General features: G+C 35.9%; 1 protein-coding gene across 6 annotated transcripts in view; it reads left to right on the top strand.

Moving 5' to 3' along the window:
* Rbm25 (RNA binding motif protein 25) overlaps window positions 1–15,715 on the top strand; it is a 50,280-nt gene that overhangs the window by 14,952 nt on the left and 19,613 nt on the right. For all 6 annotated transcript variants that reach the window (XM_048449107.3, XM_048449106.3, XM_048449108.3 and 3 more), the window contains 6 exons: window positions 338–505; window positions 4,592–4,649; window positions 6,033–6,190; window positions 12,947–13,132; window positions 14,244–14,297; window positions 14,502–14,585. In XM_048449107.3, coding sequence (XP_048305064.3) covers window positions 338–505; window positions 4,592–4,649; window positions 6,033–6,190; window positions 12,947–13,132; window positions 14,244–14,297; window positions 14,502–14,585 — 708 coding nt within the window. The remainder of the gene's footprint in view (window positions 1–337; window positions 506–4,591; window positions 4,650–6,032; window positions 6,191–12,946; window positions 13,133–14,243; window positions 14,298–14,501; window positions 14,586–15,715) is intronic.

Below are 15,715 nucleotides of genomic sequence, written 5' to 3'. Positions count from 1 at the left end.
TAAAAAGCTAAAGCGTGGACAGTGTTGTTGAATTTGCTTTCAATTTTGTTCTGATTATAATTGTGTTGAAGCTTTTAATAATCTCATGGTTTATGTTTTAAAATTTTAAAAATTGTAAGCAAAAATGCTTGACTTTTTTCTATCCTTTTTAAAGGTAATTAGTGGAAATTTGTGAAAAATAAATTTGCATTAATGAAACATACTACATGCTTTAGGAATTTTTCATCAATTATGCAGGGTCTTTAATAATATGCTATATATTTATACTTTAAATTTGGAATTTTTAGCATAATGTCATAATTTCCAGATCACATATTTTTGTCTTTCTTTACTATAGGTCCTAGTACCTACTGTGTCCATGGTTGGGAAGCATTTGGGAGCAAGAAAGGATCATCCAGGCTTAAAATTAAAAGAAAATGATGAAAATTGTGGTCCTACTACTACAGTTTTTGTTGGCAATATTTCAGAGAAAGCCTCAGACATGCTTATACGACAACTCTTAGCTGTAAGTTAGATTGTGGCCCCCCGCTTTTTTTTTTTTCTCAATTTCTGTGTAATAATCTTGACTATCCTGACTTCCAACTCACTGAGATTTGCCTCCCAGGTACTCGTGTTGAAGTTGTGTGCTTCCACCATCTGACTATTTTCTACTTTTTTAAGCTTACAAAATCAAACTTTAAAAAAAAAAAAGGACTATTTTGTTTTTTTGTGGCAGGCTGGCCTCAAACCCAGGAACATTCTGCTTCTGCCTGTCTGATAGTTAGGCCTAAGACCTGTGCCCTCATACCTAACTTCTCATTTTTTTTTTTTCTTAGCATTTGGTTATGAAAAAATTTTAGATTGGGCTGGAGAGATGGCTCAGCGGTTAGGAACATTGCCTGCTCTTCCAAAGGTCTTGAGTTCAATTTCCAGCAACCACATGGTGGCTCATAACCATCTGTAATGAGTGAGGTCTGGTGCTTTCTTCTGGCCTGCAGGCATACATGCAGACAATATTGTATACATAATAAATACATATTAAAAAAAAGAAAAAATTTTAGATCTGCAGAAGGAAAAGAGCAGAGCAGTGAGCACTTTAGTATTCTTTGATACAGATTCATCAGTGAACTTAATTTTTATTTGTTTTTTGAAACCGTTTCTCTGTAGCTTCTCAGGCTGTCCTAGAACTTACTCTGTAGACCAGATTGGTCTCAAACTCAAAGAGATCCACCCGCCTCTGCCTCATTGAATTGAATTGAATAGAATTGAATTGAATTGAAACCTTACTTGTTTTCAGCTTATGATATAATGAATGAATGAATTTGTGTTTCATTTAATCGTATGCCTCTTTTAGATAACTCTCTGGTTTTATTTATTTTGCGTGTTTCTCTGACACAAGGCTAGATCTTTCATAAAATATTTCTCAGAGTTAGGAATTGCTCAGTATTTGCTCACATTTTGTACACATTTTTACACAAGTTTTCATGTTTTCCTTATTCCTAGTTTTAGTGATGCTGAGTTAACTTAGGTAAAGTGATCAAAAATTACCATAATAAGAATGTGCTAGTAATCTTTGGATTGATTTTTTGAGTACTTAGTAAATAAGTATGTTTTGATTTTTTGAGTACTTAGTAAATAGATTGATTTATTATTATTATTATTGATTTTGTTTTTCTGTAGCTTTGGAGCCTGTTCTTGAACTCCCTCTGGAGACAGGCTGGCTTTAAAGTCACAGAGATGTATGCCTGTCTCTGCTTCCGAGTACTGGGATTAAAGGAGTGTGCCACCACTGCCTGACTAAAAATATTTTTATCAAAGAAAATTTTTGTACAGTGTATTTTGATCATTAGAAGATTTTGACATTGGTGATAATTGATTCTTTTATTCAGAGCAGAAATAGCATGTTATTTAGATATCTTGAAGTTTTTTTTATTTAAAAAAATATCTTTATTATAGAGCAAAAAAACTAATTGCTCTTTTTTTCATTTCTCTCCTTTTTTTTTTTTTTTGGTCTTTGTTTTTTTTCGAGACAGAGTTACAGAGTTGACCATGCTGTCCTCGAACTCACAGAGCTCCACCTGCCCCTGCTTTAAGAGTGTGGGGATTAAAGGTGTGCGCCACCCTCGCCTGACTGATTATTTTATATTATATTTGTGAGTATTTTGCATGTGTGCATGTATGTGCACCATCTGTGTGCCTGTTGGATCCCTTGGAACTGGGGTTACAGATGGTTGTGAACCACCATATGGGTGCTGGAATTAACCTAAAGTTTCTAAAAGAGTACAGTTGCTCTTGACCACTGAACTATCTCTCCAGCCTTAAGCAAAAATCTTTGGTACATGGGTATTGCTGCTTCCCTTGAAAACCTGGTATTCTCTGGGCAGTGGTGGTGAACGCCTTTAATCCCAGCACTTCGGAGGAAGAGGTAGGTGGATCTCTGTGGTCAGCCTGATCTAAAAAGCTAGTGCTAGCACAGGCACCAAAGCTACATAGAAACCCTTTCTCGAAAAAACAAAACAAAAAAGAAAACCTGGTAACTTAAGCCAAATTTTTGTAACCTATGTAAATGTGGAAGGAGAGAACTGGCAAAGTCTTTTTCTTGACATTCTACCTTAGTTGCATGCATTTTACACATACGTATACACACACCCAGATACACATACACAAACACACACAATAATGTAATATAATAATGTAATGTAATAATGTAGATAATTTTTTTTTTCAAGTGGTCAAGTGTTGGTGCATACCTTTAATCCCAGCACTTGGGAGGAAGAGGCAGATGGATCTCTGTCTTTGAGGACATCCTGGTCTACATAGTGAGTTCCAGGACATCTGGAACTGTACAGAGAAAACCTATATTGAAACAAAAATGATAACAATAGTTAAAAAAAAATACATGCTGTTACATGGAATGGTATTAGATTTCCCCTGCCTTTACCTCTTGAGTATGGGATTAAAGGTGTGCGCTACTACCGCCCAGCTCATTTATTTGATTTTTTTAAAATTCTTTTTTTTAAAATAAGTAATTTAGTAGCTATTTCCATTTTGTTGGTTGTGTGGTCCTTGGCATCAAGGCTTCAAATGAAAAAGCAGAATCCACAAAATCCAGCTTTTCTAAATTTTAATGTTTTATGTTTCATACTCTTTCCTTCATTAAAATAAAATGTTAAAATTGGAAACTATTGGGTGCAATTGTGGCACATGCTGTTAATCCCAACACTTGGGAAACAGAGGCAGGCAGATTTCTGTGAGTTTGAGGTCATCTTTGTCTACAAATTGAGTTTAGGTCAGCCAGGGCTACGCAGAGAAAGCCTGTGTCGAAAAATAGGGACAAAAAACTAAGCTCCAGTTACCTTTTTTCTCCTTAGAGAAGAGTCACAATTTATTTTTTTCTTTTTGAGATGTAGTTTTTATAGCCCTGACTGTCTTAGACTTTGGTGTGCATGCCAGTCTGGTCTCAATCACAGAGATTAGCCTGCCTCTGACTCTGTAGTGCAGGAATTAAAGATTTGTGCCACCCCATCCTATGAGTCACAGTTCTGTTTTTGGTTTTGGGGGGCACTCAGGATAGGATATAAGATTTCTTTTTCTGTCTTTTTTTTTTTTTTTTAAGATTTATTTATTTATTGTATATTCACACACCAGAAGAGGAGACCAGATCTCATTACAGATGGTTGTGAATCACCATGTTGGTGCTGGGAATTGAACTCAGGTCCCCTGAAAGAGCAGCCAGTGCTCTTAACCTTTGAGCCATCTCTCCAGTCCCCAAATATAAGATCTTAATGAAGACTGGGGGCAGAGGTTCAATACACGGAGAGCAATACAAGAGGACCGTGATCAGCCATATAGTTTTGCAGCACATAAAATAAACCATAGAATAAATGATAAAGAATACCCCCTTCCTTTTACTTTCTGATTGCAGTTAATAAGACTATAAGACTCCTCCCCTCCTCCCCCCCTTAAAGCTTGTCTGTTTTCTTTTTTGGTTTTTTGAGACAGGCCTTCTCTCTGTAGTCCTGGCTGTCCTGGAACTCATTCTGAGGACCAGACTGTCCTCAATCTTAACAGCTTTATTTTGTCTCACCTCTTGAGTACTAGAATTACAATGTGACACCACTGCCTGACTAAAGCTTTAGGATTTTGTTTAAACAATTTGTTACATGTCTCATGTTTATGGGAGACTTAGTATCTTTTTTAACAAGCTTAGTTGCTGGCATGACTTTTTTTCTTTTAAAGATTTCTTTATTATATATACAGTGTTCTGTCTGCGTGTATGGCTGCATGCCAAGAAGACACCAGATCTCATTACTGATGGTTGCAGAAAATGACCTCAAAGACCTTTGGAAGAGCCGCCTTTGCTCTTCACCGCAGACTCATCTCTCCAGCCCACTGACATAATCTTGTTTGTTTCTGTTTACCCCCCTGTATTGATGGTGGCATTATTTTGAAACTGGGCCTCAAATTGTGACCCAGGCTGCCCTCTTTTTCTACCTGAGCCTCCTGGATTACAAGTGTGAGCTATCATACTCTGTAACATTTAATTGTGATCTTACTTGTCTTGAAGCTATTTCATTTTGTTAAGTGATAAATTCTTAAATTTCTTTTTAAGAAATGTGGTTTGGTGCTAAGCTGGAAGAGAGTACAAGGTGCTTCAGGAAAACTTCAAGGTAATACATATTTTCCTTACTTGTTGCCTTTTTTGTAACCTGTTTGCAGAAATCACTTAGCATGCTTTACTTTAATTTTCTATTGGGATGTATTAAAGACAATTGAACTGGATGATGGTAGTGCACACTTTTAATCCCAGCTCTCAGGACACAGAGGCGGACAGATTCTGTGAGTTCAGTACCAACCTGCTGTACAAGAGCAAGTTCTAGAATAGGCACCAAAGCTAAACAGGGAACCTCTGTCTTGAAACAACAAAAAGGACATTGAGAAGGTTTTTGGCTGAGATTTGGGATTAGAAGATACAAAAGTTGAAATAGAGTGGAGGTAGAATAGGAAAAAGTTAAAATTACTAAATTATTTTCTCTTTCTTCCCCTTTTAATATACTAAATCTAGTGGTTCTTTTTTTAAAAAATATTTCATTAATTGCCTGTAAGTAATGTGTGGGTTTTTGCATGTGAGTTCAGTGCCCATCAAAGCTGGAAGAGAGTATTGTATTCCTTAGAGCTGGAGTTATATTTGGTTTCCAGCTTCCTGACAGGGGTTCTGGGAATCTGTCTTCTGTAGTATGTGTTCTTAATTGCTGTGCTATCTCTCCATCTCTACCCCTAGTTTCTTAACATGTTTAAGGTTATTGTCTGAAAGAAAGGCTGTCTGGTCCGGATTGAGCAATTAGAACTCAGGAAGAGAGGAAAGATAATCACATGACTTATCTATTTATTCATTTATTTTTGGTTTTTTGACATAGGGTTTCCCTTTGTAGCTTTGGAGCCTCTTCTGGAACTCACTCTGTTGACCAGGCTGGTCTAGTCATAGGGATCCACCTATCTCTTCCTCATGAGTACTGGGATTAAAGGCGTGTGCCACCGCTGCCTGGTTGTTTACATTTCTCTAATGTCAAATTTTAAATATTTATGTCATTCAGGATATATGTGAGCTTTCTATATTGAAAGTCATTGGGAATTTGTTCTAAGTCTTCTGACAGTTAGAGCTATTACAGTTCTCCTTTGCCCTGTCATATCCAACAAAAGTCTGGATGCTTAAAACTATATCCTCAGTCTTTTGACTGTTGTTCTTTTCTTTAATTTCTTAAATTTTATTATTTTTTTCTTTCCACTGGTCTTTTATAGTCTTTCTCTATATTCTCTCTCTCTCTCTCTCTCTCACACACACACGCACACACACACGCACACACACACACAATCTCTCACACACAAACACAGACCTCATTGGTTTGCACATGCTAAAAGTGAAATGGTTATTAGAGAGTTAAAGAGCAGGATTGGAGTGATGACTTCAGTACCCTCAAGTAATGTCTTTAATGACTTTACTTTGCATTTTTTTTACTTTTAATAACTTAAAATTCACAATTTTTTATTTCTAGCTTTTGGATTTTGTGAGTATAAAGAGCCCGAATCTACCCTCCGTGCTCTCAGATTATTGCATGACCTTCAGATTGGAGAGAAGAAGCTACTTGTTAAAGTTGATGCAAAAACAAAGGCACAGTTGGATGAATGGAAAGCAAAGAAGAAAGCTAATGGGGTATGCAATATCTTTTCTAATCTGGGTGCACTAGTTCAGTGTGAATACTTCATATTGTCAAATCTAAAATGGGGATTCAAAAGATCATTATTGTAATATGTGCTTATTGCTTGTGCAGGAGTGTATTTTCATAGTTTGTAGTTAAGTGTTTTATCTACCCACAGTGGGTGGATGACTGTTGGTTTGCTTGTTCCAGGTTGGGATGAAGGTAGTAAGGGAGGCTGGACAAGGTTAACTTGCCAGAGAAAACACTTGTACAGACTATTCCAATCAGAGCTAATTCATTAAGGCAGCTTTGTAAGTAAGTATAAAATATTTCAACCTACACAATGTTTATTAGTTACCCTCTCGTTTAGATGCACACAGATTGGATTCTAAAATGACTGAAAATTAGTTGTACTACTTAATGTATTGGGGTGACTTAGGACATTTTCTTATTTTTCACTTTAGTTCTGTTATTTTAAGTGAGGACAAAAAGTTTTTTATGTCTTATGTAGTAATGTATCTATTGTCTCCTTCACAAAACAAAACAAACCTTAAACCCGAGTATATATTGCGTCCATTTTTTTCTTTTGTCTTCCTTCCCACTTACCACCAAAAAGCAAAATAACTTTTTCTCTCATCAAACTTTCTTATAGCTTCCTTTAAAGATTATTTTTTAACTCAAATTTAAGCAAAATATAAAAGGAAATCGAGTTTTACCATACCCGAACTACTTTACTGTAGACATTTTGGTTTCGTGTTCTTGAAGACATTTTCTTCTGTGTGACTGAATGTAGTTTTCTGTTGTCTTTGTTTTTTCTTTCAGTGCTGAGGGTAGAGCCCAGAGCTACTGTTTGACAGGCAAGCACTCTGTCACTGATCCATATCCCCACCCTATGAGTTTAGTGTTAATTAGAATAGTTTCATTTCATAAAAGCATGATTAAAGCCAGCTGTGATGGTCCAATCCCAGCCCTTGAGAGGTAAAGGCAGTTGGGTTAGGAGTTCAAGCTCACCAGTTATACAAGGAATTTGAGTCTATTCTGGGCAACATGAGACTATCGAATCAAAAAGGATTATTTTATGAACATCTTTCCCCGCTGCGTAATTCTGGTGTTCTTTGGACTTCTAGTACTTAAATAATTTCACTGACACATTCTGCATACATTATACAGTAAAATTATTGTTGCTTATTTGTCAGACCCAATCTTGGTTTGGATTTCTTTACAGGTTTGGATTAATATGCTATTGTGTCTTTATAGAGTGAAGTCTATGTTTTGTGTAGTGAGCACATATGTTTATGTGCATCATTTCCATGTATTTCCCTCTGAAACCAGAAAGGGTTATTAGTCACCTAGAACTAGTGTTCCAAGCAGTTGCCAGCCACTGTGTGTATGTTGGGAACAGAACTGATGTCTTCAAGAGCAGCAAGTGCTTTTAACTGCTGAGTTTCTTTCCAACTGCTGTTTTGGCTTTACTTTTTCTTTTTTTTCTTTTAAAGAAAGGATCATATATCTCAGAGTGGCTTCTTTTTTTTTTTTTCCTGTGTAGTATGACCTTGAACTCTATTTCCCCAATGTGCTGGGATTACAATCAGATATGCTATTAATTGGGTCTTTAGAAACATTTTTATTACAGTTATTTGTATGTGTAGATATGTGTGCAGGTGCGAATGTGTATGTGGAAATCAGAGGATAACTCATAAAAGTTCTCTTCTATCATGTAGGTCCCAGGGATCAAATTGAGACCCTTTGACATGTTGAACCATCTGCTGGCATCAGCCTGCAGACTTATTCTTAATATTATTATTAATTACTTGATTTTTTTTTTGGTCCTTATTGCCCATCCAAGCTCCTCCATTAATATTTTGTCCATCCAGTTATAATTAACATGTCCTTTGATTCATATAGCTGCTGTGTGTTAAAACTTTTCCTGGAGAGGGACAACACACAGGTCTATTCACTCCATATAGGAAGCCAGTGACAGACCAAGATATGATAAATACCACCAAAGTTCAACTTGGTAAACCAATGATCATTCTGATTTTTCAAGATGGGGTTTCTCTGTAGCTTTGGAACCTGTCCTGGAACTCACTATTGTAGACCAACCAGGCTGGTCTCAACTCACAGAGATACACCTCTCTCTGCCTCTTGCATGCAGAGGTTAAAGGCATACACCACCACCACCTGGGTGAACCAGTGAATCTTACTGAGGTTTCTTCAGGAATATGGGTCAGGGGTTACAGGAGCAGGAATGACTCAAAGATTGCTACCTCACCAAGGTCCACTCCAACATGAGTGACAGCTCACAGAAATTGGGAAACCTGGAGCAGACTTCACAGCCTGCAGGCAGCTCAGCAGGTTAGAGCGTGTTCTTTCAGAGTCACTCCGACAGGTAGCTATACTGCTCTCTGCTTCATTCAGGCAGCCCGTCTGGTGGTTTTTTTAATTTCTAGTTTTTTTATTGTTTATTTATTTATTTATTTTGGGCAGCTTTCTTACAGCTCAGTTCAGATTTGTTCTGAGAGGGACTCTCAGCTTTTATTTATTTATTCATTCATTCATTCATTTATTATATATACAATGTTCTGCCTGTGTGTATGTCTGCAGGCCAGAAGAGGGCACCAGACCTCATTACAGATGGTTATGAGCCACCATGTGGTTGCCGAGAATGGAACTCAGGACCTTTGGAAGAGCAGGCAATGCTGAGTCATCTCTCCAGCCCAACTCTCAGCTTTTATTTTTTATTTTTCTGTCAGGAAAATCTGATGAGTTTCAGGGACTTACTGAACCTATCTTCAGTTGTTTACCTTCCTGCTCTAGGTTTTCTCTGCAGGATGGAATATTTCAATTTGGAAATAACTTTTACGCAATGACCGCTGTCATTTCTTTATTGTCTTGTCTTAAAATCCTGTCGTCCCACATCCCCCTTCCACACACATGGTCTCTAATGTTTACTGTCTCATTTCTCACAGTCTACCACACCCTGTCTGACTGTCACATTCTGTACCCTTTCCAGATCCCTGATTTTCACTAAAAGTGAAAATGATTTCACTAACTTCTCTTTTGTACCCACCCTATCACCTAGCAAAATGTCTTCTAAATAACGTAATAAGCATTTATTGAATGTCAGTAATAGTTTTGTGATCAGCTCTTGGTTTCCTCTGATTTGAAGTAAAAGGAAGATCAAAAAGATAGCTTTAATGAGTCAGAGAAAAATATAAAATTGTATAAAAGAAGTGAAATAATTTTCCTGATTTTGAATTTAAAGTTTCCTTGTTAACTAACTTGATTAAAAATAGTTAAGTATGTAGATTAGTATTTTTTCTTTTCATTTTTAAAAACTGGTGTTTAGTAAATTGTATTTCATTGCAGCTAGTCAGTCTAATTTGTCTAGTCTTTTCCCTACTTGTTTTCCATTTGCTCAGCATTAAGTCTATAAACATAGACTAACCTGCATGATTGTATCAAGCTGTGTTTTGTTAACCATGGGTCAGGAATAAACTGGTGGGCTGTAGAGATGGCTCAAGGGTTACTAACTAACATTGGGAACTTTTGACCCAGGTTTGATTCCCAGCACACACATGCAGCTTACAAACTGCCTGTAACTCTAGTTCCCGGGGATCTGACACCAGCTTCTGGCCTCCCCTCTACAGCATCAGGCATGCAAGTGGTACACATAAATGCAGGAAAAACACCCATACACATAAAAGAATGAATTGGTGTGCGAGGTGAATTTCTCTAATGTTAGTATTTCGTAGGGAGAGCTGGTCGATGAGGTTAGCCTGATCTACTTATTAAGTAAGGCCAGCCAGTGCTTGTACATATCTTAGAAAACAAACAAAATGATGAGAATTAACTGGTGAGTGTTGGAGTACAGATAATCTATGGATAGCCACGTGTATTATATTCTGGTAGATGAAGTTGCTCCAAGTGAACATCTTCACATAGTCCCTTCCAAATTCATAATGTTTACTGAAGGAACTGTGTGTTTGTTTAGGTTTCCCCAGAATGGCTTCTTTCATTTTATAGAAGTTAGTCTTGAAAAAGTTTCTTAGACTTGTTACTTTGTTAGTATTACTTAGTATACATTTTGGATTTGGAGGTAGAAGTTAAAATTTGGAAATGGAAAGTTGTTGGCGAAGTCAGCTAGAGCTTTAGATCAGAATTGGCAACTTGTCTAATGACCTTTCTAACCCAAATTAACTTCTCTCCTTACACATTATTTCAACACATTTTTGTTTTAATGATAATTAGCAGTCAGCTAAGAGACAGCCTTTCCTAGCTTTTCTTTCTAAAGATGTAGATTGTAAGGAAGTCAGCCATTTGAAAGGTTGAGTTGTGCATTAGTTATTATAAATCCTATATGGTTATAATTCTGGCAGTTAGCTATGTTAATCCTTAAATTTTCAGTTTTTTTGAATGGTAATTTAGAGTCTGAGTTTCTTTTACATTAGCAGGCCTCTGAATTTACAACTCCATTCCTAATCCTATGGTCAGAAACCCATAGTGGGAAACCCATTTGTGGGAAAAAAAGTTAGCAGTGTAGGAAATGTCACACAGATTGTATGTTTTTTCTTCTGGTTTCTTTTTTAGAGCGTTTCACTGTGTAACGCTGTTTGGTCTGAAAATCCCAAGTGCTGGAATTAAAGGCCTTCAGCCCCACACATGGCACAATAGTATGCTCTTTAATGAATATTTTGTTAGTGTAGAGTTAGTTATCAAAGGCCAAGATTCAGGGAGCTGGTTTTGGTGGCATATAGTTGTAATCTCAGCACTTAGTTGTCTGAGATAGCAAATCCCAAGCCCATTGGGGTTTTATGTTGGCTTTGAGCCAAAACAAAAGTAACAAAGTACTCCAAACCTGGAATTTAAATGTAAATGTTACCGGCGCATTCTCTTTTAGAAAGGCATAGTGTATCATTAAGGATTTTAGTGACAGGTGTATAAATTTGAAGGTCTTACTGTCCTTTTCACCAACTTAAAATAGTCTCCATAATTACAGTTTGCTACATATTGTTGATAAATAATTTTAGAAGTTTAATTACAGTCTTGTGTAAGCATCTTGTCTTTATCTAAGATGCCAAGTAGAAAATTTGGCTACAAGAAGATTGGATGAAGAGGCAGGTTTGAGGAAGTAAGAAACTTAATAGAGGGGGTTGTTTTATCCTTGACACAATGTCTTATATTATCTATCATACCCTTCTATTTCTTAGTGTATGTTCATAATGGTTGTGGGCAAAATTCTTCTTTAAACATTTGTGATTTTTACTTTCTAATGATGTAAAACAATGTGTTCAGAATAAGGATTTGTTAAAATTAAATGTTGATTAATATTAGGCTCATTAACTGCATAAAATATATGTCTAATGCTAGAAACATCTTAATGGTTGTTATGAAATAACTGGTAAGTTATAATTACTTAAGTAACCACAAAGCATGAAGTTCAGCTTCAGTAGAGTTGAATGTGATGTTACCAAGAGCCTGACATTTATGTGAAAGATTGTAGTCCTTTTTCTGTTGATGTTTTGGCAGTTGAAACCAGGGTGACTCATGGACCACTGATCTGTGTTTCTGGCTCTACAAGCATGGTTTTAAATTAACTTAATATCTGGGGGCTTTAAGGCATAATTAGAAGCAACAATGGCAATTTTTTTTTTTAAATGCTAGACTGATTTTCTTTTGAGATAGGGTCCTATTGTGTAAAGGAAGCTTTCCCTGGTAGTTATCATTTTCCCTTAGGACTGTTTTTATTTGTTACCTTCCCAGATTTGAGTGAAGGTTCAATTCTTCACTTTTCACTTGTGGCCTTTGTAAATTCATTTTAACTGTTTGAGACTTTTGTGTCCAGTTGGAAGGGAAGATCAGGTTTTGTGTAATCCCAACTACCCACAAATTCGACACTGCTGTGAATACAGGCTTCAGCCATCAGTGGCCAATCAAATATTCAATCTTAATGATTCAATCTTAAATGATCGTTATTAGAGTCTCACTAATATTTTTTTAGAAACATTGAACAAGTCGTTTGTATATGGTTTGATTGATTCTTTTCGTTAATTTTTTTTTGAGACTTTTTTTTGTGTGTAGCCCTAGCTGTCCTGGAACTTGATTCTTGAACTTGGATATGCACCTGCCTCTGACTCCTGAGTGCTGAGATTAAAGACATACTTCACTATTCCTGGAGAGGTTTTGATTCATTATTAATGATATTGCATGTGTGACTCAGGAGAAAGAAGCATATATGGTATATATATATATACGCTGTGGAGACATGGTTTCATTCTGTAGCTTTGGTTGTTCTGGACCTGTATACAGATAAATCTAACTTTGAACTCAGAGATCACTGGCCTCTGCATCCTGGATACTGAGATTAAAGGAGTGCACCTTCATTTCTAGCTAGGTATATGTTTTTACTGCACCATTGGAACTGTAGAAACCAGGCTAGTGAGGTAGCTGATTAGGTAAAGGAGCTTCACTGCTAGACTTGACCATCCAAGTTTGATTCCTGAGATCTTGAACCAACATTCAAGTTATCCTCTTGACTTCCACATGTATGCCATAGGACACACACATAAACACGCATAGAATTTTTTTTTAAAGATTTAATAATATATAAAAGCATATGTGGGGAAAGAAGCCATCATTTTCAGCATATAACCTTTTTAATGTTTACATTTTGTAGATATAGCTATCTAATATTTTTCTTTGTTTAGCCTATTCATATTCTTTGGAATGATTTTTTTCCATTCTCCCCAAATTTGTCTTGGTTTTTTAAGAATGCCAGACCAGAAACTGTTACTAATGATGATGAAGAAGCCTTAGATGAAGAAACAAAGAGAAGAGACCAGATGATTAAAGGGGCAATTGAAGTTTTAATACGTGAATACTCCAGTGAGCTAAATGCACCCTCACAGGAGTCTGACTCTCATCCCAGGAAGAAGAAGAAGGAAAAGAAGGAGGACGTATGTGTTCTGACAACATAGTCATTTCAAATGTTTATTCTTCTGAAAAATTATGGTGTTTCTTTAGAAACTCTGGGGTTTGTGTCATGAAAAATGCTATAACTGTATATATCGATTATTTAGGGATAGGTTCTATTTTGGGTTTCAGTGGTTTTTTTTCCCGGCCATTTTAAGTTTTATTTTTGGCTAGATACACTTGTATTACTATAATTTTTCACTTGATCATAAATGTGGGTCTACTTAATATGTCTATTGTGAAAGTTGATAGTTTGTAGAGTTTGTTAGGTATTAGGTAAACTAGAACTTCCTCTATTGATGTGGAAGGAGAAAAATAATTGATAAGGGAGAATAAGTTATAGAAATACTATTCTTTGGTAAGAATTATAGGCAAATCTTTTTATGTGGTAGATACTTTTTTGTGCATTCAAATACATATCAAGTGGCAAATGTTATTAATATTAAGTCTGCTTATTTTCTACAGCTTAGAGATATGGAAACAGTCTTGCTACCCTTTTTTTTCTTTTCTAGTATTGTGAGATAAGGTTTCTCTATGTTACAGCTCTGGCTGTCTTAGAACTCATTTTTTAAAATTACTGTTTCTTAAAATTTATTTATTAATTATATGTGCAGTCTTCTGCCTACTATATGCCTGCATGCCAGGAAAGGGCACCAGATCTCATTACAGATGCTTGTGAGCCACCATGTGGTTGCTGGGAATTGAACTCAGGACCTTTGGAAAAGGAGCCAGTGCTCCTAACCTCTGAGTCCTCTCTCCATGCTGGCTTTCGAACTCACAAAGATCTGCTTGCTTCTGCCTTCTGAGCTCTGGGATTACAGGCATATACTACCACCACTTGGCTAGTCCTGCTCTTCTTAAAGACACTTTCTTCCTGTCCTCGCCAGAGGAGGTTTTAAAGATAAGGAAATAATTTTAAAGATAAGGAATATCAAAATATCACAAGTAATGGTTCCAGTGTAAATATGTAGTAAGTTGAATTAAGCATGATGTTTTTAATAAATAAAAAGTTATAATAAACATTAATAAATAAAATGTTTTTATAATAAAAACAACATAATGGTTTTAAAAAAATCTTTGTGGATTTCTCTGCAGATTTTCCGTAGATTTCCAGTGGCCCCATTGATCCCTTACCCACTCATCACCAAGGTTCGTTTAAAACATACATTTGGATTTTATGTGTGTGCTAATTGCCAGATTTATGCTTTTTTCTATTTTTTAATCATTACCTTAAATTTTGCTGCCAAGTTGGTGTCTTTTTCTTAGTCGATTTTGTAATACTTGTACAAAATACTGAATCATTTTTTATTAATGTATATAAATATTTATTCCTTTCTGTTTTCTTATCTTTAGGAGGATATTAATGCTATAGAAATGGAAGAAGACAAAAGAGACTTGATATCCCGAGAGATCAGCAAATTCAGAGACACACACAAGGTAGTATTCTTATATTTTCACTTGATACCAATCTAGACTTTTTACAGAATCCAAAGCAAACAGACAAGAAAATCAACTTTACATTATTAGAGTATAATTTATTGCCTTGTAAGGCTTAGTTATTACTGAGGTAGAAACAAAAGAAGACAAGCACCACATTTAAAAGTGGTCGTTATTTAATTTTTTTCAGTCACTAACTACTCAACATCTCAACTTTAAAAGAACAAGTTAATTCATAGATTTCAACATAGATGTCAAGGTCAGATTTAACTATATTTAGGGGGCAGCAGATACCATACATACAATTTAGTTTATTTTTGTGGGCAGTTCTTTAATCTTAGGAAAACTTCTTTTTAAAGAGCTGAGATTAAAATTTAAGGTTTATATTTGTGTAGATTTAAGTTTGAGTGGGGGAGATTTTAAAAAGTAGGTCAGTGATTACCAGACTTACCAAATTATAGATGCATGGAAGAACTGTAAATTCCCATAAAGCTAATCTATTCATTGACCCCCCACCATTATGATAGAGATCATATGGTGACTAATGCAAGATGAAACTCTCAGCTTGGAAAGTAACAAGGAATAGGATGTAAGTATGAGCTTCTGTTTTTATTATATTTATGGATGCCCCCTCAGAAAAATATGCAAAGGGGTAACTGGCTTGAAATTGGTATTTGTGTACAGTAAATCCCACTCACGAGTTTTGCCTATTTAAAGCTTCTCTCAATGACAGTACCTCTGTGAATGTTGGCTGGTATTGAAAGTGGTGCTTTTGGATGGTGAAATGCAAAATGCATGAGATGTATTTTGATGTTTGAAGTAATGAGATCTTACTGGTTCTGACTAGATTGAGAGATACATAACATAACTGAGTGGTGTTAAGTGTTCATTTTCTCTATATTGAATCTTATTGGTCTCAAAATCCCAAGTTGATAATGCTAATGAATAAATGCTGCTGAACACTTAATGTCCAGTTGCCCAACCATAGCTCACAACGTTGCTTTTTCTGGAAGTAACTGTGTCTAAAAGCACAAATGTAACTCCCACAACTTGAGAGTTATAATGGTGGTCTGTGCATTGTCATTGTAGAATACTTCTATATATGGTCAGTATTCCAATTCAAGGCTGAG

Source organism: Myodes glareolus, chromosome 11, assembly GCF_982192425.1.
Source record: "Myodes glareolus chromosome 11, mMyoGla1.1, whole genome shotgun sequence".
NCBI classification, from domain to species: Eukaryota; Metazoa; Chordata; class Mammalia; order Rodentia; family Cricetidae; genus Myodes; species Myodes glareolus.
The sequence above is the reverse complement of the archived record's forward strand: the minus strand, read 5'-3'. Positions and strand labels throughout refer to the sequence as shown.